Source organism: Mobula hypostoma, chromosome 15 (assembly GCF_963921235.1).
Source record: "Mobula hypostoma chromosome 15, sMobHyp1.1, whole genome shotgun sequence".
NCBI lineage: Eukaryota > Metazoa > Chordata > Chondrichthyes > Myliobatiformes > Myliobatidae > Mobula > Mobula hypostoma.
In genome coordinates, this window is record NC_086111.1 from 7,799,693 (window position 1) to 7,826,541 (window position 26,849).

At 43.3% G+C, this 26,849-nt stretch overlaps 1 protein-coding gene across 5 annotated transcripts in view; it reads left to right on the forward strand.

Moving 5' to 3' along the window:
• Nucleotides 1–25,929, forward strand: part of mon1a (MON1 secretory trafficking family member A) — a 102,520-nt gene extending 76,591 nt beyond the window's left edge. For all 5 annotated transcript variants that reach the window (XM_063067699.1, XM_063067698.1, XM_063067696.1 and 2 more), the window contains 3 exons: nt 3,028–3,793; nt 14,588–14,735; nt 16,602–25,929. In XM_063067699.1, the coding sequence (XP_062923769.1) occupies nt 3,028–3,793; nt 14,588–14,735; nt 16,602–16,742 (1,055 nt within the window). In that variant the 3' untranslated portion in view covers nt 16,743–25,929. The remainder of the gene's footprint in view (nt 1–3,027; nt 3,794–14,587; nt 14,736–16,601) is intronic.
• The last annotated feature ends 920 nt before the right edge of the window (nt 25,930–26,849 follow it).

Sequence of the window (26,849 nt, forward strand, 5' to 3'; positions counted from 1 at the left end):
CAGCCTCATGAGTGGCACCTTATCAAGTGCCTTTGGAAAATCTAAGTAAGTGACATCCAGTACCTCTCCTTTGTCCACCCTGCTTGTTACTTCCTCGAAGAACTCCAACAGATTTTTCAGGCAAGATTTCCCTTTACAGAAACTATGCTGACTTTAACTTATTTTATCATTAGTCTCCAAGTACCCTGAAACCTCATTCTTAATAATAGACTTCAACACTTTCCCAACCACTGAGGTTAGGCTAACTAGTCTACGATTTCTTTTCTTTTGCCTTCCTCCCTTCTTAAAGAATGGAGTGACATTTGCAGTCTTCCAATCACAAAAAAGAAAATCTGCAGATGCTGGAAATCCAAGCAACACACACAAAATGCTGGAGGAACTCAGCAGGCCAGGCAGCATCTATGAGAAAGAGTACAGTCGATGTTTTGGGCCGAGACCGTTCGGCAGGCTGGAGGAAAAAATGCTGAGAAGTAGATTTGGGGAGCAAGAAACACAAGGTGATAAGTGAAACCTGAAGGGGGAGAGATGAGGTAAAGAGCTGGGATGTTGATTGGTGAAGGAGATGCAGGGCTGGAGAAGGGGAGTCTGATAGAAGAGGACAGAAGGCCATGGAAGAAGGAAAAGGGAGGAGAAGCACCAGAGGGAGGCAAGAATATAAGGTGAGAGAGGGAAAAGGCGGTGGGAAATGGTGAAGGGGGCGGGTGAACATAACTGGAAGTTCGAGAAATCGATATTCATGCCATCAGTTTGGAGGGTACCCAGGTGGAAAATAAGGTGTTGTTCCTCTAACCTAAGTGTGCAGGAGGACATGGATAGACATATCAAAATGGGAATGGTAAGTGGAATTAAAATGGGTGGCCACTGGGAGATCCCACTTTTTCTGATGGACGGAGCGAAGGTCCCAGTCTATGACGGGTCTCACCGATTTACAGGAGATCACACCAGGAGCACCAGATACCGTATATGACCCCAACAGACTCACGGGTGAAGCGTCTGGTGCTCCTCCCCCTTTTCTTTCTTCCATGGCCCTTCTCCAGGCTTGCATCTCCTTCACCAATCATCTTCCCAGCTCTTTACTTAGAAACATAGAAAACCTACAGCACAATACAGGCCCTTCGGCCCACAAAGTTGTGCTGAACATGTCCCTACCTTAGAAATTACTAGGCTTGCCCATTGCCCTCTATTTTTCTAAGCTCCGTGTATCTATCCACAAGTCTCTGAAAAGACCCTATCGTATCCGCACTTCATTCCTTCCCCTTCAGGTTATTCCCCCAACTGTACACAAAACTGTGTACTTGTTGTTGAGGGGTCAGCCACAGGGATGCTCTCTACTATGTGACGTTCTCCTTTTTCTCTCCTGACAGTCACCCATTGATCTGTCTCCTGTAGCTCTCTGTAGCTCCTGTCTTATCACCTCTTCACTTTCCCAAACAAGCCGAAGATTATCAAGCTGCACCTCCAGTTCCCTAACATGGTCTCTAAGAAGCTGCATCTTGATTCACCTGGCACAAATGTGGCCATTAGGGAGGCTGGGATTTAGGATTTCTTGGAAATCCTACGTCTGACACCCAGAAAAGAACACTGGCCCTGTAGATATACCCCCTTTTCTCTCAAGAGTTATATAAGAAAAAAGAAATAAGGAATGAACTTAATTACTTACCTTCCCATGTCATTATCATGTCATCTCTCAGCCGCTTTTGATTCAGGGAAACAGATCTAGCCTACCAATTTCTCCCGATCACTTGCAGTCTCCATTCCATGACGCCTGTGTGCTCCCAGTCATCCACAAACAGTTTCTATCATTGTCACTGGGGCCATGTAACAACACTCTATACTAAAGGAGCTCAGCATAATTTCAACTACCCTATCAGACCTCCTGATGAAAAGACCTTTCTTTATTCTAAACTTGGCTTTAACTGAAGTGTCTCATTTCCTTATACAACCCCAGGAAGTTTTTTTTAAAGAAAGAGGGAAAAAATAGCTTTATTTGTCACAGTGTAGATCGAAACATCAAAACATATAGCGAAATGTTTCATTTGTGTCAATGACCAATACAGTCCGAGGATGTGCTGAGGGCAAGTGTCTAGTCCCAACTTAGCATGCCCACAGATTACTAACCGGAACTCTTCCAACGTGGGAGGAAACCGGAGGAAACCCGTGTGGTCATGCGTGCACTAACTCCTTCTGGACAGTGGTGTGAATTGAACCCTGATTGTTGGCTCTGTAAAACATTGTGCTAACTGCTTTGCTACGCTACCGTGCCACCTCAAGTTTTTAGCACTCCTTTTGTAAATAAAGTGCCAAGAGATAGGCATGGTCCTTTAACAATGTTTGAGCCTTTCACTGGATTTGCCTGTGTGTCCCGTCTACTTTATAGTTCAGTGTTCGCTATAAACTCGGTATTGGGCAAAGATGGGAAAACCAGAGAGGAAGTAACATGGGGTGTGCAGCCTTAAGTTTCTAACTGATAGCAGGACTAGCATCACTGTTGGACACATGTCAGGAAAGATACAGCTCGTAGAACCGCTGTCCCACAGACTCTGAGACTTGCTTTCAGTCCCAGCAATGGGTGCTGTCTGTGGAGAGTTTGCAGATTCTTCCTGTGACCACGTAGGCTTCCTTCAGGTGCTCTGGCTTCGTTCCAAATCCCAAAGATATGGAGGACTGGTAGTTCAATTGGCCACTATAAGTTCTCCCTGATGTATAGCTGAGTGTAGAATCTGGGATTGTTGATGAGAATATGTGGAGAATATTTTTAAACAAGGGATTAACATAGGATTAGTGTTTTGGGGTGGTTGGTAGTCATTGCAGACTTGGTTGACTCTAGGGTCTCTTTCCGTTCTAGGAGTCGTATCTCTCTATGGCAATTAATTCTTAATTATGGGCAGTCAGTATACAGCAGAGATAAAGGTGTGCTAAAGTGAGCAGTCTTTTTCTCCATCTGAAATAGTTAAATGAAAGCCCTGGATTGATAACTCATCTGCCTTTCTCAGAATGTATTGACTAAATTTTCCCTTTCTTTGACAGAGAATTACATGGTAGTTTTTATCCGCCGAAGTCCTCTGGTCCTCGTGGCAGTCACACACACCCGCCAGTCAGAGCAGGAAGTGGCCAAAGAACTTCTGTATGTATATTACCAAATTGTTAGTCTTCTAACCTTAACACAGCTCAATCGAATCTTCGAGCAGAAGAAGAACTATGATCTCCGGCGTCTGCTCTCAGGGTCAGAGAGGATAACAGATAATCTCCTCAATCTAATGGACAAGGACCCCAGCTTCCTAATGGGTGCTGTGCGATGCTTACCACTGACTTCTTCCTTGAGGGATGTGATTAGTAGCAGCCTCCAGCAAGCCAAAGACAAAAGTCTCGTCTTTTCCATTCTAGTCGCCCAGAACCAACTGGTATCATTGGTGAGGAAAAAGGACCAGTTTCTACATCCCATTGATCTCCATCTTCTCTTCAACCTCATCAGTGCGTCTACCTCCTTCCGAGATGGAGAGGTCTGGACGCCGATATGCCTACCCAAGTTCAACTCCAATGGTTTCTTTCATGCTCATATCTCTTACCTTGACCAGGCCAGCAGCCTGTGTTTGGTCCTCATCTCCACAGACAGGGAGCACTTCTTCCCCATCTCAAACTGCAAAAGCAAGTTCCTGGAACGGCTGAAGAAGCGGAATACTTTTCAGCTGCTGTTGGAAGAGTTGCGGACCCCATCTTACAGCATTTCACAAGTAGGGATTCCAGATCTGAGGCACTTCATCTACAAATCAAGAAGCTCAGGTTTGTTCACGAGGTAAGAATGCTCAGTGCTTCCGAACCATTTGCTGGGTTGTTCAAGTTATAAAAGATAAAGAATTACTTGAATCCATGCGGCATGTTTTCTGGCTTCAAATGCTTTAGATCCAGGAGTGCTTGTCCAGAGATCCTCAAAAGCTGACTTACAAGTTGGTAGGGTGGATAAGAAGATCTTCTTCATTAGCTGGGGAATTGAGTTCAAGCCATGAGGTAATGTAACTGTAGATAATACTTAGAATATTGTGTTTAGTTCTAGTCCTCTCATTATAGGAAAGTTGTGGAAGCTTTAGGGAGGGTGCAGAGGAGATTTGCCAGGATGCTGCCTGGATTATGAGGATAAGTTTTGTGAGCTAGGAGTTTTCTCATTAGAGCGAAGGAGGTGACTTGACAGAGGTGTACAAGATGATAAGAGGCACAGATCGAATGGATAGCCAAAGACTTTTTTCCCAGGTGGCAAAGGATATTATGAGAGGGCATAATTATACGGTGATTGGAAGAAAGCATAGAGATGTCAGAAGTAAGTTTTTTTTAAACACAATGGTGGGTGCTTGGAATGCAAAGCCGGAGGTGTTGGTAGGGGAAGATACATTAGGGACATCAGAAAGACTCTTAGATTGTGGACATGCATTTAAGAGGAGGGTGAATGTGGAAGAGAAATATACAGGGCAAGTTATTTTTTACACTGAGTTCTGTGTCTGGAAGGGGTTCCTGGAGTAGTAGTGAAAGCAAATATGATCGCAGTGTTTAATAGACTTTGAGATAGACACATACAGTACATAAAAACAGGGACTGAAAGGATACAGATCATGTGCAGGCAGGAGAAAGTTTAATCTGGCATTATGTTCAGTACAGACATTGTGGGCTGAAGGGCCTGTCCTGTGCTGTAGTGTTCTGTACTCTGAGGCAAGGCACACAGGATCCTTTGATCCATGTTAGTTCATCTGAATTTCTGCCCGGATTTAGTGCCAGCTGTTCATTTTTAGCCCTCAAACCTTCAGTTCAAAGTAAATTCATGTATGTACATGTCACCATATGCTATCCTGAGATTCATTTTTTGTAGGTACTTACAGGAAAAATAAAAGAATATAATAGACTTATGAAAAACTATACATAAACAAAGGCTGACAAACAACCAATGTGCAAAAGAAAACAAACTGCAAAAAAAGTAATACTGAGATCATGAGTTGTAAAGAGTCCTTGAAAGTGATTCTACAGGTCATAGAACCAGTTCAGAGTAGTGGTGCTTAAAGTTATTAAACAAGCAGTTTGATTGGGCAATCGAAAATTGCTAAGCTCAAACAAATAAAAAGAGGGGTAGCTCAAGCAGAGCGGCCAGTGAGTGAGTGGTCCAGTGACGGAGTGGAGCTTTGAGGCTTTGGCTTGAGAGGCTTCGGCAAGAAGAGGCGAAGGACGAGCTTGCTCCCAGAGAGGTAAGGTTGGGTAAGTTTCTTTAATTAATTTAATTAACTTAGGAGTTGGTAATGGAGGAAGTAGATGGGGCAGTCCAGTGCTCCGATTGTAGGATGTGGGAAGTCAGGGCAGCACAATTGTTTCTGATGACTACATCTGCAAAAGGTGCATCCAGCTGCAGCTCCTGTCAAACCGAGTTAGGGAACTGGAGCTGGATGAACTTTGGGTTATTCAGGAGGCAGAGGCAGTAATAGATCGGAGTTTCAGGGAGACAGTCACCCCTAAAAGTCAGGAGACAGGTAACTGGGTGACTGTCAGGAGAGGGAAGGGGAATAGACAGAATGAGCAGAGAACCCCTGTGGCCGTTCTCATCAACAATAAGTATACTGTTTTGGATACTGTTGATGGGGACAACCTACCAGGGACAAGTTGCAGTGGTCGCGTCTCTGGCACTGAGACTGGACCCTCAGCTCAGAAAGGAAGGAGGGAAAAGAGGAGAGCAGCAGTAATAGGAGATTCGATAGTTAGGGGCCAGATAAGAGGTTCTGGAGGAGAGATCGAGAATCCCGGATTCTGTTGCCTCCCTGGTGCCAGGATCTGTGATATCTCAGATGGAGTTCTCGGTACTCTCAGGAGAGAGGGTGAGCAGCCAGATGTTGTGGTCCACGTGGGGACCAATGACATAGATAGGAGTAAGGATGAGGTCCTGAAGAAGGAATATAGGGAGTTGGGAAAGAAGTTAAAAAGCAGGACCTCAAGGGTGTCTTGGGACTGCTGCCTGTGCCACGAGACAGAGAGGGTAGGAACAGGAAGTCATGGCAGATGAATGTGTGGCTGAAGAGTTGGTGCAGGGGGCAGGGATTCAGATTTCTGGATCATTGGGATCCCTACTGGGAAAGGTCTGACCTGTACAAAAAGTACGGGTCACTGAACTGGAAAGGAACCAATATCTTGGTGGGCAGGTTTGCTAGAGCTGTTTGGGAGGGTTTAAACTAGTTTGGCAGCGGGGTGGGAATCAGAATGTGAGCGCAGAGATTAGGGTAGAAGGACAAGGGCATGATACTATGTGCTCTGAGTTGCTGAGGAAGGACAGGCAGGGGACAAAACATAAATGTAACCAGTTAGAGGGGTTGAAATGTTTCTATTTCAACGTGAGGAGTATTAGGAATAAATGGGATGAACTTAGAGCATGGATCAGTACGTGGAACTACGAGGTTGTGGCCGTTACTGAAACTTGGTTGGAGGAAGGGCAGGATTGTGTGATGCAGGTACCAGGGTTTAAGTGTTTTAAAAGGAATAGGATGGGAGGTAGGAAACGGGGGGGGGGGGCGGGGAAGTAGCATTACTGGTCGGGGATAGTATCACGGCTATAGAAAGGGAGGACACTGCAGAGGGAGTGTCCACTGAGTCGGTGTGGGTGGAAGTCAGAAACAGGAAGGGATCAATCACTGTGCTGGGAGTAGTCTAGGCCCCCAAATAGCCCTCGGGACACCGAGGAGCAGATAAGCAGGCAGATTTTAGAATGGTGCAGGAAATACAGGGTTGTAGTTATAGGTGATTTCAACTTCCCTCATACTGACTGGCACATCCTGACTGCAAGGGGGATAGATGGGGCTGAATTTGTCAGGTGTGTTCAAGAAGGATTCCTGACACAGTATGTGGACCGGCCAACGAGAGGAGAGGCCATACTGGATCTAGTTCTGGGTAATGAACCTGGTCAGGTGGCAGACCTCTTGTTGGGGGAGCATTTTGGTGAGAGTGACCACAACTCCCTTAGCTTTAACATAGGTATGGAAAAAGATAAAAACAGACAAAATGGGAAAGCTTAACTGGGGAAGGCCTAACTATGAAGGGATGAGACAAGAACTAGCAAGAGTAAATTGGAAACAGATGTTCAAGGGTGAAAGACCATAAGACAAAGGAGCAGAAGTAGGCCATTCAGCCCATCGAGTCTGCTCCGCCATTTTATCATGAGCTGATCCATTTTATCCTATTTAGTCCCACTGCCCCGCCTTCTCACCATAACCTTTCATGCCCTGGCTACTCAGATACCTATCAATCTCTGCCTTAAATACACCCAATGACTTGGCCTCCACCGCTGCCCGTGGCAACGAATTCCATAGATTCACCACCCTCTGACTAAAAAATTTTTTTCGCATTTCTGTTCTGAAAGGGCGCCCTTCAATCCTGAAGTCATGCCCTCTCGTACTAGACTCCCCCATCATGGGAAACAACTTTGCCACATCCACTCTGTCCATGCCTTTTAACATTCGAAATGTTTCTGAGGTCTCCCCTCATTCTTCTAAACTCCAAGGAATACAGTCCAAGAGTGGACAAACGTTCCTCATATGTTAACCCTCTCATTCCCGGAATTATTCTAGTGAATCTTCTCTGTACCCTCTCCAAAGTCAGCACATCCTTTCTTAAATAAGGAGACCAAAACTGCCCACAGTACTCCAAGTGAGGTCTCACCAGTGCCTTATAGAGCCTCAACATCACATCCCTGCTCCTATACTCTATTCCTCTAGAAATGAATGCCAACATTGCATTCGCCTTCTTCACTACTGACTCAACCTGGAGGTTAACTTCAAGGGAGTCCTGTACGAGGACTCCCAAGTCCCGTTGCATCTCAGAACTTTGACTTCTTTCCCCATTTAAATAATAGTCTGCCCGTTTATTTTTTCTGCCAAAGTGCATAACCATACACTTTCCAACCTTGTACTTCATTTGTCACTTCTCTGCCCATTCTTCCAATCTATCCAAGTCTCTCTGCAGACTCTCCGTTTCCTCAGCACTACTGGCCCCTCCACCTATCTTCGTATCGTCAGCAAACTTAGCCACAAAGCCATCTATTCCATAATCCAAATCGTTGATGTACAATGTAAAAAGAAGCGGCCCCAACACTGATCCCTGTGGAACACCACTGGTAACCGGCAGCCAACCAGAATAGGATCCCTTTATTCCCACTCTCTGGTTCCTGCCAATCAGCCAACGCTCTATCCACGTATGTAACTTTCCTGTAATTCCATGGGCTCTTATCTTGTTAAGCAGCCTCATGTGTGGCACCTTGTCAAAGGCCTTCTGAAAATCCAAATATACAACATCCACTGCATCTCCCTTGCCTAGCCTACTGGTAATTTCCTCAAAAAATTGTAATAGGTTTGTCAGGCAGGATTTTCCTTTAAGGAATCCATGCTGAGTTCTGCCTATCTTGTCATATGCCTCCAGGTACTCTGTAACCTCATCCTTGACAATCGACTCCAACAACTTCCCAACCACCGACGTCAAGCTAACAGGTCTATAATTTCCTTTTTGCTTCCTTGCCCCCTTCTTAAATAGCGGAGTGACATTTGCAATCTTCCAGTCTTCCGGAACCATGCCAGAATCTATCGACTTTTGAAAGATCATCGCTAATGCCTCCGCAATCTCCACAGCTACTTCCTTCAGAACACGAGGGTGCATTCCATCTGGTCCAGGAGATTTATCGACCTTTAGCCTATTCAGCTTCCTGAGTACTTTCTCTGTCGTAATTGTGACTGCGCACACTTCTCTTCCCTGCCACCCTTGAGTGTCCGGTATCCTGCTGTCTTCCTCAGTGAAGACTGATGCAAAGTACTCGTTCAGTTCCTCTGCCATCTCCTCATCTCCCATTACAATTTCTCCAGTATCATTTTTTATCGGTCCTATATCTACTCTCACCTGTCTTTTACTCTTTATATACTTGAAAAAGCTTTTAGTATCCTCTTTGATATTATTTGCTAGTTTCCTTTCATAGTTAATCTTTTCTCTGTTAATGACCTTCTTGGTTTCCTTTTGTAAGGTTTTAAAGACTTCCCAATCCTCTGTCTTCCCACTAATTTTTGCTTCTTTGTATGCCCTCTCCTTAGCTTTAACTTTGGCTTTGACTTCTCTTGTCAACCAAAGCACAGAAGTAATGTGGAGGAAGTTTAGGGATCACTTATGCTGGGTTCAGGATAGGTTTGTCCCACTGAGACCAGGAAAAATGGTAGGAATAGGGAACCATGGCTGACGAAACACGAGGCAACTCGTCAAGAGGAAGAAGGAAGTGTATGTTAGATTTAAGAAGCAGGAAGCAGGAGGGGCACATGAGAAATATAGGGTAGCCAGGAAGGAGCTTAAGAAAGGACTTAGGAGAGCTCGAAGGGGGCATGAGAAGGCCTTGGCATGTAGGATTAAGGAGAACCCCAAGGCGTTCTATGCGTATGTGAAGAACAGAAGGATGACAAGAATGAAGGTGGGGCTGCTAAAGGATAAAAAAGGCAACGTGTGCCTGGAGGCAGAGGAGGTTGGGGAGGTCCTAAATGAATACTTTGCTTCAGTGTTCACAAGTGAAAAGGACCTTGATCAGGGTGAGGTCGAAATAGAACAGGCCTGTGTGCTGGACAGTGTGGAGATTAAGGAAGAAGAAGTGTTGGATCTTCTTAAAAACATCAAGATTGGTAAGTCTCTAGGGCTGGACGTGATATACCCCAGGTTGCTGTGGGAAGTGAGAGAAGAGATCACTGGAGCAGTAGCTATGATCTTTGAATCCTCTTTGGCTGCAGGGGAGGTGCTGGAGGATTGGACAATGGCAAGTGTAGTTCCCTTGTTTAAAAAAGGTAATGGGGAGAATTCTGGGAACTATAGACCGATGAGTCTTACATCGGTGGTCTGCAAACTATTGGAAAAGATTCTTAAGAATAGGATCTACGAGCACCTGGAGAAGTACAGTCTACTCAAGAATAGTCAACATGGCTTTGTGAAGGGAAGGTCGTGCCTCACGAGCCTAATTGAGTTTTTTGAAGAGGTAACAAAAGAAATTGATGAGGGTAGGGTGGTAGATGTGGTCTACATGGATTTTAGCAAGGCATTTGACAAGGTCCCCCACGAGAGATTCATCCAGAAAGTCATGAGGCATGGGATCAGTAGAACTCTGGCTGTTTGGATAAAAAATTGGCTTAAAGGAAGAAGCAGAGGGTAGTAGTGGAAGTAGAGTATTCTGCCTGGAGGTCAGTGACTAGTGGAGTGCTGCAAGGATCTGTCCTGGGACCCCTACTCTTTGTGATTTTTATAAATGACCTGGATGAAGAGGCGGAAGGATGGGTGAGTAAGTTTGTGGATGACACGAAGATTGGAGGAGTTGTGGATGGAGCTGTAGGTTGTCGAAGGTTACAAGAGGATATAGACAGGATGCAGACTTGGGCAGAAAAGTGGCAGATGGAGTTCAATCCAGATAAGTGTGAGGTGATGCATTTTGGAAGGACAAACCAGAAGGCTGAGTACAGGGTTAGTGGTCAGTTACTTAAGTGTGTGGATGAACAGAGGGACCTTGGGGTTGAAATCCATACCTCCCTCAAGGTTGCTGCACAGATTGATAGGATAATTAAGAAGGCCTATGGGATACTGGGTTTCATTAATAGGGGGATTGAATTCAAGAGTAGAGAGGTCATGTTGCAACTCTACAAATCTCTGGTGAGACCACACTTAAACTATTGTGTTCAGTTCTGGTCACCTCATTATAAGAAGGATGTGGAAGCTATGGAGAGGGTGCAGAGGAGATTTACCAGGATGTTGCCTGGATTGGAAAACAAGTCTTATGAGGCAAGTTTAGCAGAGCTGGGACTTTTCTCTCTGGAGTGTAGAAGGATGAGAGGGGACTTGATAGAGGTCTACAAGATTATGAGAGGCATAGATAGGGTGGATAGCCAGTACCTGTTTCCCAGGGCATGAACAGCAAACACCAGAGGGTATATGTACAAAGTTAACGGAGGGAAGTTTAGGGGAGACATCAGGGGTAAGTTTTTTTACACAGAGGGTTGTGGGTGCCTGGAATGACTTGCCAGGGATGGTGGTGGAGGCTAAAACATTAGGGGTATTTAAGAGCTCTTGGACAGGCACATGGATGAAAGAAAAATAGAGGGGTACAGGGTAGTGTCGGTTTAGTATGTTTTTTTTAAGGAATATATGGGTCGGCACAACATCGAGGGCCAAAGGGCCTGTACTGTGCTGTAGTATTCTAGTGTCTAGTGTCTAGAGCCTGATGGTTGTAGGGTGTAATGGTCTTGAACCTTGTGATGTGAGCCCTGTGGCTTCAATACCTCTTTCCTGATGGTAATGGCGAGAAGAGGGCTTGGCTTGGATGGTGGGTTCTTTGATGATGGATGCTGCTTTCTTGAGGCAGCTCTCCACATAAGTATGCTCAGTGGTGGGGAGGACTTTGCTGTGATGGACTGAGCTGTATCCTTTTCCATTACTGAGCACTGGTACTTGCATACCAGGCTATCATGCAACCATTTAGGATACTCTCCACTGTTCATCTAAAGAAGTTTGTCAAAGTTTTTGGTGACATGCTGATTCTATGCAAACTTCTATGAAAGTAGACATCCTGTCATCCCATCTTGGTGATGTCACATTAGTGCTGGTCCCATGACAGTTCTCTGATAGGTTAAAGTCTAGGAATTTAAAGCTACTAACCCCCTCCAACTCGCTTTCCCTAATGAAGACTGGGTCATGGATATTTGGCTTCTTCCTCCTTAAGTCAATAATCAGCTGTTTAGTTTTGCTGATATTGAATGAGAGGTGGGTGTTATGGCATCACTCAACCAGATTTTCAATCTCCCTTCTTTATGTTGATTCATCACCACCTTTAATTTAGCCAACATCCTTGCTGACGATTTGGAGGGAGATTGAAAATCTGGTTGAATGGTGCCACAACAACAACCTTTCACTCAATGTCAGCAAAACTAAAGAGCTGATTAGAGCTCATAGAGCTGTTACGTCATAGCTCCAATGAACCAGGTTCAATCCCGGCTTTCGGAGCTGTCTGTGTGGGGATTGCACATTTTCCCTGGAAATGCATGGATGAATAAACTTGGATTTGTATAGAATTAATGCTAATGGGTGCTTGATACTTTTTTTATGGACTTGTTGAGCCTTAAGACCTGTTTCTGTGCTGAACCATTCACCTTTCAATGTCACCTTTCTGGGAGAATAACCTCTGATCAGCATGCATCATATGGTCCTGACATAGTTTCAGTACATAAGGTGAAAAAGTCCAGAACTGTAAAGAGATTACATGTCAAAATCTGTCATTGGTTGCTCCACTGATTCAACATAACAATGCAGTTGGAGGGCAGATTACAAAACCACACCAGAAGCATTACAAAGCAATTGACGTTGAATTACAGTGCATTCTGGTTAATTGGACCATTGGTTCACCGGAGTAGCTGCTTATTTGGGAAAACTTAATTGGGACTGGAGATTGTTGCTGAACAGTTTCTATTTCGCACCAGATACGTTCATATCATGTGGCTGTGCTTAAAACAAATAGTTTTTAAGTAGCTTCACTTATGTGTGTGTGTGTGTTCATGTTCAAAAGCAGTGATTTTTGTCACTGATAGTTGGTAAGAAATAATCAGAAAGACAATTCAGAACCGTTTTGCTCACTGCAGTTTCAAGCATTCGGGCTTGGAGATGCCATAAGCAGCTAGAAGTGGAAACAAAATAATTTATCTACTTCAACAAGTTTGGAACTATGAAGAATTTGCAGGTATCAACAATCATCTTGATTGTTACAGTGAAATGAAGATTTGGAGGATGTCATCATCAAAAACAGGCAGTCTGTTATCTGTGTTAGGTGTCTGAATTGACTTTGTTCATTTAGTCAATCAAAAGAACATGGTAGCATACACTGGTTGGTTGTTCCGTCAGTAAATATTAGGAACTAATACACAGTATTATAGTACTGTAGTAGAGTTGGTTGCTTTCTAATTTATTCTATATCTCATTTAAATACATAATTTGTATAATTTGTAAACAGTAGTTTGTCCTTTTTATACCTTTTAACTATTTCCATAAAACTTTGGCTAATTAGAGCAGCTGCTTAATTGGACCAAAATGTACTGGTCTCAATGTGTCCCAATGAAATGGAATCCTCTGCACTTGTTTGGTGGAGTTACTTTGGCACAGATAGAAGCCATTCTGCCCTTTAACAAGCAGTCCTTTCCGTGGTCTCCCCTTGCAGCTTGCAAATTACTCTCATATATCTATGCAGTTCCCTCTTTAGAATACTGATTGACCTGTCTCCATCACTCCTCCCTGCCTTGCATTTTAATCAACACATACAAAATGCTGGAGAAATCCAGCAATTGGGGCAGCTTCTGTGGAGGGGAATAAACTGTTGATGTTGTAGGCTGAGACCCTTCCTTAAGTGTTTCTGAATTTTAAAACTATGTTCCCTTGTCCCTTGTGAGGAAAACATCCTCTTTTAAGGCCGCAGCTATTTTGTACACCAATTGAATCTCATTTCTACTATACAAATGCAAAATAGTATAAATACTGGAATTTTTAAATTTTAAAAGTACAGCCCTTTTGGCCCAGTGCTGCCCAATTACACCCATGTGACCAATTGACCTATTAACCCATACGTCTTGGAATGTGGGAGGAAACTGAAGCACCCGGGGGAAACCCACGTGGTCACATGGAGAACATGCAAACTCCTTCCAGACGGTGACGGGAATTCAGCCTGGGTCGCCGGCACCGTGATAGCATTATGCTAACTGCTTTGGTACCGTGCCACCCCCCGCCCCCACTTCAGATGGAAAATCTGAAATAAAAGCAGTATAGGTGGAAAATACTGAGCAATTTATCAACTTGAAACATAGTCTGTCTTTATCCTCTACAGATGCTGAGTGTTTCCGGCATTTTCTAAACCCATTCTTAATTCTTTTTACTCCAAAGTCAAAGTCGAGTTTAATGTCATCTATGCACAGGCGCAATGAAAAACTTCCTAGCAGCAGGATTGCAGGCACATAGCATCATATTGGCAGTTTTCACAAGAGAAACCTAAATTAAACATAAATTGTACATAATTCTTACAAGAATAAACACAAGTACAACAAAAAGTCCATTTTAATATAAACAACACACAAAATACTAGAGGATCTCAGCAGGCCGGGCAGAATCTATGGAAAAAAGTAAAATCGACGTTTTGGGCTGAGAACATCGACTGTACTTTTTTCCATAGATGCTGCCTGGCTTGCTGAGTTCCTCCAGCATTTTAGTGTATGTTGCTTGGATTTCCAGCATCTGCAGATTTTCTTTTGCTTGCATTTTAATATAAAGTGATCTAGTGGTGGAAGTGTTGCTGAACCCCTGCAGCCATTCTATGTAATGAAGAAGGGGAGAAAATCTTATAAAGATTAAGCAACCATTCCACATTAATGCACAATGCAGAATGGTCCAGTGAAGACATACTGAAATTTGCCAGGTGGTTATTTGAAAGAATTTTTCTGCAATTCCACACAAAGCAAAAGAAGCACCTGATGTTAAACTGTTCTGACAATTTTCCATTTGGTATGAAGTGTCTTGTTTTCTCTTGTAGTCCTGCAGTAGAAGCTCCATACACAAGTGTGCAGCAGCACGAGAGACTCCTGGAACTGTATCAGTATCTGTACAGCCGCATTCACAATTCCGCGAGGCCTCTGAAGTACATCTATTATGCAGGAGAACGGGAGAACCTTCTGGCATGGGTAAGGAATGAGGCTGGGGTGCTCCAGGGCAGCACTGAACTCTTGTACAGGAGTGGGCGACTTGTGAAGTATCAGTGCTCTGAGTCTCCTTCCCATCTTGAATAAAACCATCCTTCTTTCACCATAGAGTCATAGAGCACTACAGCCCAGAAACAGGCCCTTTGGCCCATCTAGTCTGTGCCAGCCTATTCGTCTGCCTGGTCTCATCTACCTGCACCCTGATCATAGTGCTCCATACCCCTTTCATGCATGTACCTATCAAAACTCCTATCAAATGGTACAATTGAACTCACATCAACCACTTCTGCTGGCAGCTAATTTGAATTAGAATATAGAGCAGTATACCAAAGTACAGGCCTATGACCCATCACATTGTGCTGATCCTTTAAGGTTAATCTAATCCTTCGCTTCTTCCATTTTTAGTTCATCCATGTGTCTATCTAAGAGTATCTTAAATGTCCTTAATGTATTTGCCTCTAACACCACCCTTGGCAGTGCATTCCACGCACTCACCACTCTCCGTGTAAAATCTGTCTCTGACAAACTCCTTGTACGTTCCTCCAAGCACCTTAGAGTTATGCTCCCCTATATTAGCCATGTTCCACCAGGTACCTGTTGGAATCTTCTGATGTTTGCTAGATGATCTAAATAGTAATTAAATAAAAGGCTTGGCCTTGGATGAAATGGTTGTTACAGGAGAAATTCACAGGATATCATTGCTGTCTGATCCAGGTTAGAGACCAGTGAATGGAAGGCCAGATCTATTAACCGTTCTCATATTTCCAGATCTCTGGCATTACCAACACCATTTTTAGGATCTAGCATTACCAGACATGTTGGAGACTTAATGGCATTTCCATCAACAGTACAGCAATTTTTGTTTCATTTCTTCTACAAACAGATTTAAGACTCTATGACCACAAGACATAGGAGCAGAATTAGGCCATCTTGACTGATTTATTATTCCTCACAAACCCATTCTCCTGCTTTCTCCCATAATCTTTGACGTCCTTACTAATGAAGAACCTGTCAACCTCTACTTTAAATATACTCAACGATTTGGCTTCCACAGCTATCTGTGCCAAAGAATTCCACAGATTCACTACCCTCTGATTAAAGGAATAGATCTTCATCTCTCTTGGTGTGGGTTCAATTTGGGTAATTTATGGATGGGGGAGGTATGGATGGCTGTGGTCCAGGTGCAGGTCAATGAAACTAGGCAATGCAATATTTCAGCATGGACTAGATGGCTAAAGGGCCTGGTTCCATATTGTAGTGCTCTATAACTCCACTGTGATCTGAGCTTGTTTTGTGGAAGAGTTAGGCAGAGGCTTTCCAACATACATTGCACATCGATCTGGAAAGCTCATTGTCACCTTTCGAATGTATCATGAAAAGATTTAAGTTAAAGAGCTCAGAGTTGAGTTTTTTTGTCAGATGCACGAGTCCATGAATACAAAGATGCAATGAAAAACCTACTTGCAGCATAATCACAGACACAACATTGACAAGAAAAACATTGATTAAGCACAAAGTAAACAATCTTTACAAGAAAAAGGATTATTACAACAAAAGGAAAAAGTCCATTGTAATGCAAGGTGGTCACAGTGTTGCTGTACAGAGAGATTAGGGTTGTGCAGGTTGGTCTAAGAACCAATTGGTTAAAGGGAAGTAGCTATTCTAGAACCTGGTGGTGTGGGACCTGAGGCTTCTGCACCTCCTGCCCAATGGAGAAGATGACTGGCCTTTATGTGGTATGTTCAGAAACTCCAGACATATGGAACCTTGGCTCAATAGAACTAGAAATAATAAAATGGACAGAAATTTGTTTATTTCCTCCCAACCTGTGTTTTGCTCACTGTGCAGGTCACCAACGGATTTGAACTCTACATGTGTTTTACCCCAATGGGAACCAAAGCAGCGGCAGTAAATGCTATTACCAAACTGATGAAGTGGATCAGGAAGGAAGAAGACAAGCTTTTCATTCTGAACCCAATAACCTATTGACATAGCCCTTGACCATCTCCTTCATTACCTCCAGAGAAGACAAAGATGGACTAACCACTGAGATTGTGTGGCAAGTAATTGAAGCTTGCATATCATCAAGATGGTCATTACACCTAGGGTGAGAAACGACATGTTGACCAGTTGTAGAAACACTATTTCCATGTTTAAAGCTTTGCACCAACAACTTTGCTCCTTGACATGTCACAAGTCTATGTCTTATGCAGTGTTGAATTCTGGAGGTATATATGTATTATAGGAGCAATAAATAAACTTACAGGATCCAATGCACTGTTCAATTAAGCGAGGCGTTCTTGAGAGTACTCCTCACCAATCATGAAATATCTTGCAGTGAAGGTTATTTATTATCATGAATCGGAGTCCCCAGTTATTTTTTTAACAAAATGTACAAAATATTGCTCGTGCATTAAGCATGACCTTTCTTGCCTCTGACTAGAAGGGTGTGGGTTCAACTCCTTTAGAGTCCTGAGCACGAAACTCAAGACTGATACACCAATTGAGCACCAAGGCAGTGATGTGACCTCTCAGATATTGAAGATCTCAAGGTCCATGAGGGGAGTGTGAGAGTTGTGCCCAGTGTATCCCACACTCATAATGGCAGGACGCCAGTATTAAGGATTCTAGGGAAAACGCATGCAGATGGAACTGAGTCTATGGCCAGATTAGCCATCATCTTATTGAATGGTGCAACAGGCTCAATAGGCCACATGGCTGACTCATGCTCTTCTGTTCTTATGACCAATGATCTATTCACATTGATGTCCATGTTGGCTGCTATGTTTCCTACAGCCCTTGGTAGCGTAGTGGTTAGCACAATGCTATTACAGCTCAGGGCATCGGAGTTCGGAGTTCAATTCTGGCATCCTCTGTAAACAAATCTGTATGTTCCTTCCCATTTGTGTGTGTATTTTCCTTTGGTGCTGCAGTTTCCTCCCACAGTCGAAATGTTTATCAGTTGGAAGGTTAATTGGTCATTGTAAATTGTCCAGTGATTAGGCCAGGGTTAAATCAGTGGATTGCTGGGTGGTGCGGCCCAGTGGGCTGGAAGAGCCTATTCCACACTGTACCTCTAAATAAACTAAAAAATAAATAAGTAAATTAGCAGTGACGACTTATAATAGTATTTCAAAGCATTTTGTGGAGTCCATAGATTGTCACTTATGCTGTTGAAAGTGCATCTTTCTTTCTTGGAGAAGAGGTCATGTAATCTGGCATGAGTTTTGGAATCCTTTTGATTCATAATTTTCACGGGCTAATGGAGAGACAAAGCTCTGGTGTATGACATTGTTTCCAGGCTGTTGCCCACATATAAGTCAAATTTGCAAACAATAAAATGAGATGGCTGCTGGATTCTAACTCAGAAATCAGGAACTGGGGTAGGTCATTCAGACCTGTGAACCGGTGCTGTCCAAGTGCAGGGGTTTGACCTTTTAAGAGAAGGGTCTTACTGTGAAGATTCATTTGATAGACAAGTTGTGGGTTATGCTGACAGGTCATCCCTTGGGAATGAATAGATTTCAATTTTATAGACATCTGTAAGTCAAATGTGTGCTTAAGTGCACAAAAATTTCAGTATGATCATTCTCCACATTATTACAATAAATGGCATCTAAAGCACACAAGGCTGGTAAGGAAGAGCAGTTACCAACAGTGAAGAGGGAGAGAAAGAATTAGTGCTGCTCTTTACAGGTACATCACATACATGTATATCGGAGTTTGAAATGTAAGAATATTATGGGAGTTTATTTTTATGTTAAGCATATGTAACCTGGGAACAACTGGTATACAGGAACCTGGGGTAGACACTCCATCGATGTTCTGGTAGCTCATAAATAGATCACTGAAATGATTGGAGTGCCCCAGTTTGAATTAGTGGAAAAGCAGACAATCTGAGCTGGGTTTGTGAATGTTTCAGGGCACCATGGTAGTGTAGTGGTTAGCGTGACACTATTAGAGCTCAGGGTGTCAGAGTTCAATCCCAGCGTTTGTATATTCTATCCTATGAACCACGTGGGTTTCCGGTCTGGGTGCTCCAGTTTCCTCCCATGTTAAAAAGTTAGTAGCTTAACTGGTTTTTGTAAATTGTCCTGTGATTAGGCTAGGGTTAAATTGGTGGGTTGCTGGGCTTGTTCCACACTATCTGTAAATGAATGAATGAATAAATAAGTAAATAAATATTCCCACCTTTGATCTGTACAATAAATTACTTGGGTAATGTGACCCAGGCCCAACTGTTTTCCATTCCCATAACTCCATTAACATGGTAAAGTGCTCTGAGGCACTGACTGGAAGGTTGCCAAGATTTGACAGGTGAGGAACAATGAAGAAGTTGATTTTAAGGAACACCTTAAAGGAAGTGAGGGAAATGGGCAAAGTTCGGGAGGGAACTACAGAATTACTTTGACTACTGCCCATAGTAATGCTTTTAAAACTGTGTTTTATAAAAGATCTGAAGTTAAAAACAGATGTCTTACTAGAGGAGTTGTATTAATAAGCTTGGAAGATATCTTGTCCAATGCTGTTTCCACTGAAGGACAGGATTGCATTTAGTTTTGTACCACGCCTGCTGAAGATGGGCCAATGGCGATTTTTTTTCCCCCTTTGCTTTTCCTGAGATAATTCCTACAAGCTGTTTCTAATTGGCCCTCTCCACCTCATGGAAGCACGTCCTTTGTTTATTTAGACACAGTATAAAAGCTCGTCAAAGATCTTGGGTGCTATCTAAGTTCTATTTTAACTTCTCTCCTGAGGGACCATTGGTGGTAAAGTAAGCTTATGCGTTGAACTGGCTCCATGGCTGTGGTTACAGCCACTGGGCTCCTGGACCGGCTGCAGAACTGACTGGCTCCGCGGCTGTAGACTCACTTTCAGGGACTCTGCAGTTCATGTTTTGTGTGTTACTTGTTTTCTTTTTTATTCTTTTCATTATTTGTTTTTTTTCACACTTTGGGTGTTTGATGGACCTTGTTCTGTGGTGTTTTCTCTCGTGGATTCTATTGTGTTTCTTTGTTTTGTGGCTGCCTGAAGAAAGTGAATCTTAAGATTGTATATAGTATACTTTGATAATGAATGTACTTCATTTGGAGGCAGGGAGTATGGACATTAAGGTAGCCTGATTAGAAACTACAGTTCATCAGCTTTACACACATTTAGAATATGCACAGATAATGCATGTGACAGATTAGGGGAGAAAAAAAAACACACAGGAAAGGAGAGAGACAAAGTGTGTGCAAGGAGAGAGGGAGTGCTGAGGTCACAGCATCATGGGATTCAAGGCCACTTCTACACACTCTCCCCCAGAGGTCTATTTTTTTTGCCCTTCCAAGGATTTAATGCAGTTCCTTTTTGAATGCACTTCCATGATCTACCAGCTCAGTAGTGCATTGCAAACTCTAACTATTTGCATAGTAAAAAGTTATTCATCTCGCCACTCTTCTCCCTGCAGTCTAACCATTAGGGATGAGGTGAGGAATGAATTTTCCTTTCCAGAGAGAACTTGAACAGCCATGGTCATAAAGCACAGAAAAAGGCCGTTCAAGCCATCACGCATATGATGACTGTCATGCATCTGTACTCATCCCATTAACGAGCACTTGGTTCATAGCCTTTTACGTCTTGATGTTTCAAATGCTAATCCAGAACATGAGATTCTGCAGATGCTGGAAATCCAGAGCAACACAAAGAAAATGGTGGTGAAACTTAGCAGCTCATACAGCATCTATGGAAATTAATAAACAATCAATGGTTTGTGCTGAGACCTTTCATCAGGACTGGAAAGGAAGAGGAAAGACTCCAGAATAAGAAGGCTTGGGGGGATGGGGGGAGGGAAAGGAGATCAAGCTGGAAGGTGTTGGCAGAAACCAGACGGGTGGGACATTTAAAGGACTGCAGAAGCAGGAATCTGATAGGAGAGGAGAGTAGACTATGTGTGAAAGGGAAGGAGGTGATAGGCAAGGGAGGTGAGGGGAAGAGATATGAGGCCAGAATGGGAAATAGAAGAAGAGGGAAGGGGGAGGGAAAAATACTGGCTGTTCGAGGCATCAAGTTGGAAGCTACCTAAACGGAATATGAGGAGTTGCTCTTCCATCCTGACAGTGACCTCATCCAGGCTAATCCAGATGTTCCACCACCTTCTCGGGCAGTGTATTTTTCCAAATTCAAATCACTGTCAAGAGGGGAGAAAAAATCCCCAGATTTAAAATCCCCACTTTAAACTTGTTCATCACCTTAAATATATGCACTTTGTTTTTTGAAATCCTTGTTTCTCATTATCCTCCCTATCTATGCCTCTTGTAATTTGGTACAGCCCTGTCAGGTTTCCCATCGGCCTCCTCCACTTCACAGAAAACACACTCAGGCTATCCTATCTCAACTCAAGAACAGAAAGGTGCCATTCCAGCCAGCATCCTGGTAAATTTCAGGATTTAGTCCAGTAATAGCCTTGAACACTTTAGAGTCCTGACCAGACATTGGGAAGACCTGCCCTACTCTCCACATATTTTCTTACTCTTCAGTATTTCAGCATTACAGCCTACACAAGGTGACCATTGTCAGCAGCACCAACAGTCAGTGAACAGTGGTGGCCCAAGTCCACAACTTCAGTTGTCTTTCATTTGTCTGCACTCTACTGAGTTCTCAAGTTCAAATTTGTTGTCAATTAACTGTATACTGTACACCACCAAACAAGGCATCATTCCTCCAGACCAAGGTGCACAACACAGTACATATAACTCACACACATAACATGTAAAGTAATATTAACACAAATAGATTAACAAGTAACAAGGTTCATTTACGATACAAATTAAAAAGTAAACAGAATAACATTACTGATACGTGAAGAGACCTGGGTGGTGGCAGGGTGTTCAGTAGTCTTACGGCCTGGAGGAAGAAGCTGTTTCCCATCCTTGTCTAAATGCGATGGTACCTTTTGCCTAATGATGGGGGTCAAAGAGATTGATGGAAGAAAGGGAGCGAACATTGACAATACTAATGCAGCAAGTTGTTTTGGGTATGTGGTGCGATAATCTGAATGGAAGGCAAGATGTTGTAAACATAATAAGCAATGGGCCAATGCTGGGGCACCCTGTTAACAGCTGGAAGGAATTGGCAAGGCAGATTAATCGCCCAACACCAAGTCATCTGAGAAACCATGAGAAACAAAAACTTCTCTGCTTTCCAGTCATTACTCTGGTGCCTTCTCACTTTGATAGCCATTGCTCTCAATGTCTTTTATTCATTTTTGATACAAACATTGCTGAATATATTGTCTAGTCATTAAGAATCAACCACATTGGTGTATGTGGAGTCGCAGCCTGTTGGGCACCTCCCAGTCTCCACCCCAGCTAACAGGAGCCCCCTGCCTCTCATTTGCAACCCATCACCTGCAGCCTATTTGAGCCCAGCTTTCATCTACAGTCCCTATTCACTCATTCAAACCAGCCAGCCTGAAATAGTTGTGCCTCGTCGTCAGTTACCTTGTTGTGTTAAGTATCTGTTCTCTCTTGTTTTATAACCTCTCGTGGTTTATTATTAAAGTGATTGCCCACCAAGTAATTATCTCCACTGCTCTGTGTTTGGATCTAGTCTCCTCTACGTTTCCTGACACAGACAGGTCAGTGTGGGTAGACGTAGATAGGTATTACTGAGGTTTGCATTGCTGAGCAAAGGTATTCATTTTGTGCCTCATACCCATTCATGCAGTACTCTGGCTGCAAGTCCAGTAACTTAACTACAATGCTGCCGTGTTCCCAAGGAGGAACAGCTCAGGAAGCAGCAGCAGAGCTTCTGGGCAGTGAAAATAGTCCAGGAATTCTTCATTGTTTGCTGACATGTAGAAGTCTTTGTCCTTTTGTATTCGTATTTGATCTTGCCACGCAGCGTTTGAGAGGGGAAGGAGGTGGTTGGAGTAGAAGATGGGGAGGGTGTGGTTAGTTGATGACATATATTTCCAGTGCTACAAAACCCATGATGTATTTTAAAATGTAGAGATTTGAAGATTGTATCAGGTTGCTGGCTGATAAAACTCCAACTGGTTAGCTACTATGATGGAAAGACAGCAGGTATCAAGTGAAGGATGGGGATAAGGAGTGAAGATCTGTGATTCCACATGGAAATTACCTGGTCCTAAGTATTGTGATAAAGAACTAGCCCATTACTCTTGCCAGTGTCTTGGTTCATTCTTTGTTTTTCTCCCCCCTGCAGAATAGCTATGAATGGAATTCAATGTAAGAGTGGTGGAAACAATCAATGCTTTCAAATGGAAATGAGAACGGGATAGGCACTTGTGAGAGAAAATTTTACAGAACTCTTAGGGGAGTTACTCTTGTAGGATATAGTAGTTACTGAGCTTCCAGCAAAATGTCACTGATATCACCAGAACCATCTTGATCCAAACCTGCTATATTTGTGTCTAAGTAATTCTGAGATTCTTTGCCCACCAATCGTGCTGCATTGGAAGTGGAAGCAAGTACATGTCCATTTAAACCAAAGGCAAGCGTTAATGTAAAACTTGAGTTTAAGGAGCCTTTTAGTATTGGGGATGGCTGCTCAAGGGGGAGAAAGGTGCAGGAAGTGTCAGATGGAGAGACAGTGTTCAAAAACTGACAATGTAACTTAGGAAAAGATTTTTTTCCTCCTGTAATCTTAAACCAACAAGCATTGCTGGAAACTGGGGTTTCCAAACTTTGCAGTTGGATTTAGTTCACAAGTTTAGGTTAATGAATTGCCAGTGTCAGACTTCGTACATGAATTGTATCTGGTCTTTGGTTCACGGGTTGCTGGGCTGTGTCCTCTGTCATTATAACTGGTCACTGTCACTCCATTGACACTGAGGTGGACAGAATGCTGTGTCAAACTACTGCCAGAGCACAGCAGTGGCATGTGGGTTTTCTCAAGGGAAATATGGGACAGTTTTCAAATAAAAATAGACACAGGAGACTGCAGATGCTGGACTCTGGAATCAACAAACAATCTACTGAAAGAACTCCAAACACAAAATGCTGGTGGGGAATCAGAAGGTTAGACAACACCAATGGAAATGAATAAAAAGTCAATGTTTTGGGCCGAGATCCTTCATCAGGACTGGAATGGTAGGGATAAGAAGGTGGGAGGGAGGAGGGGAAGGAGGACAAGGTAAAGCCAGGTGGGTGGAGGAGGGAGAATGGGGTAAGAAGCTGGCAGGTGATAGGAAGAAAAGGCAAAGGGCTGGAGAAGAAGGAATCTGATAAGAGAGGAGAGTAGACCATGGGAGGAGGGGCACCAGAGGGAGGTGATAGGCAGGTGACGAGAAGAGGTAAGCGGTCAAAGTGGGAAAATGAAGAAGCAGGGAGAGGCAAACATTACCGGAAGCTGGAGAAATCAATATTCATGCCAGCATTTTATGTTTGTTGCTCTATATTTCCAGCACCAGCAGGATTTGCTGCTCCACTGGAGGAACTTAGGTCGAGCAGCATATAACCATATAACAATTACAGCTCGGAAACAGGCCATCTTGGCCCTCCGTGCTGAACTCTTACTCTTACCTAGTCCCACCGACCATCTGTGGAGGGAAAGGAATTGTCGATATTTTTGGCTCAAGTCCTGTATTGGTGCTCGTTCTCCAGATGCAGGACTTCAACCTGACACATCCACAGATGCTGCTCGACCTGTTGAGACCCTCTCACAGTTGTTCCAGTTGAAAATAAAATAACCTGACGATGGTCAGTGATCTTTTCATGTCCCCATCAATCGTAGCCACAGGAAATTTGTACGGCATTGAAGCCACGGTTTACCAAGGATGCACCAGTTCTGATAAATGAGAAATTTAAGGGGGAATCTGTGTTCTCCCTACCCTCACATGAATTTCCATACCCTCACAGGGATTTAGTCTTCTATGCCATGGTAGTGTAGCAGTTAGTGTGATGCTATCACAGTTCGGGATACGTATTGGAGTTCAATTCCAATGTCATCTGTAAGGAGTCCACATTTTCCCTGTAACCAAGTATGTTTTTTCCAGGTGCTCTGGTTTTCTCCCACAGTCCAAAGGCATACTGGTCATTCGGTTAACTGTTCATTGTAAATTGTCCTGTGATTAGGCTTGGGTAAATCAGGGGTGCAGCTCAAAGGGTTGGAAGGGCCTGTTGTGTGCTCAGACAAAATAAATTATAAATAAGTAGTTAATGAGTCTTGGGATTCTTCTGCTTCTTAACTGTATAATGAGTTCTTATCATTCATGTATTCTTGACTCGAGAGAAAATATTGCTTAAGCTTTGGGATGATGGTGCTGAGTGCCAGGGATTGTTGTGCAAAATTATAAAAGAGCCTACAGAGCAATTCCAAAAGCAAGAATTTTTCCAGCTAAATGCAACAAGTAGTAGATAGATGATATCTGAAGTACATTTGATTGCCAGGGAATAATACAATCACCCAAACACACTAGCAGAGTTGCAAAGTGCAGGCATGGACACAGAGACAGTTCCCAACACTAGGTAGTGGCAAACGGCCAGACCTACCTAGCAAAGGCGTGGACACAGAGACAGTTCCAACTCAACGATAGACAGTTCCTTATCTTGACACAGCGAGGTTCCGGTCTCGCTCCACTGGTGGAACTTGACAAGGTTACGGGCAAGGCTGCGGACACAGGTTGCAGTACAAGCTGAGTGCAGTCAGCAGGCTTCATGGCTTTCTACCACTCGAGAACAGTACCTGACATTTACAGTGGCAGTGTCCTGGCAGCTTCATTTAAAACTCAAAAACTTGAAGATTTAACACTGAAAGTAAAGATTTATTTTTTGTTGTTAACTGACAAATGATTTAATTTTCCATTACAAATGTTTGAGGACTCAATTGATCCAAAACTGACCCAGATAGGATGTGGTTTTGTGGAAGAAAATGGGACCAGAACCTAATTTACTCATGGGCTATTTAAAATACACATTGTTATTGTATAATTTTCTTTGCCTTCTAAGTAATACAAAGGTATACAATAATGAATGGAATCCCACTCTGAGTTTGTCTGCTAGAGTCAGTGTGATAGTGCTCCCTCCAGTGGCAAATAAATTTAGGAGAAAACTTGTTCAAAATCACTAATGAAACAATATGAAAATAAATATAGCATTTTCTTTGAACTTTGATAATTATTGCTTTTCAGTGGAAAATGTGAAAACAATTGTAATTTAAATAAAATATTGATAAGAAATTTTTTATTGTAAATTCTTTCACAAATCGGTAGCACAGCAGCACAATATTATTACAGCTCAGCATCTTTGGTAAGAAGTCTATATGCTCTGCCCATGGAAATTGTGGGGTTTTCCTGGGTGTTCTGGTTTCTTCCCACAGTCCAAAGGTGTACTGGTTGATAGGTTAATTGGCCATTGTAAATTGCCCTGGTATTAGGCTAGGTTTCAGTTGGGGATGGCTGGGTAGTACAGCTCTAAGGGCCAGAAGAGCCCATTTTGCGCTGTATCTCTAAATAAATAAAAGTGGTAGCATAGCAGTTAGTGCGACAGTATTACAGCTCGGGGCATTGGAGTTTGGAATTCAAATCCACCCTCCTCTGTAAGGAGTCTGTACATCCTTCCTGTGGCATGCGTGGGTTTTCTCCGGGTGCTCTGGTTTCTTCCCACTGTTCAAAGACATACCGGTTGATAGGTTAATTGTGATTGTAAATTGTGCCGTGGTTAGGCTAGGATATAATCGAGGGTTGCTGGGCGACGACAGGAATGCAGAACACAGAGCCTTGGTCTTGGGGAGGACAGGAATACAGAGCCTTGGTCTAGAGCATGGGAAAACAGAGCCTTGGATTTGAGAGACAGGAACACAGAGCCAGGACCCCTCCTTGGGAACAGGACTTAGGCTGGGACTCGTACACAGAACACAGAGCCAGGACCCCTCCTTGGGAACAGGACTTGGGGCCGGGGCTGTACACAGAATGCTGAACACGATGAGATGGTTCTCAACACTAGGTAGCAGCAAACGGCTGGACCTACCTAGTACAGGCATGGACACAGAGACAGTTCCCAACACTAGGTAGTGGCAAACAGCCAGACCTACCTAGCAAAGGCATGGACAGAGACAGTTCCAACTCAACAATAGACAGTTCTTTATCTT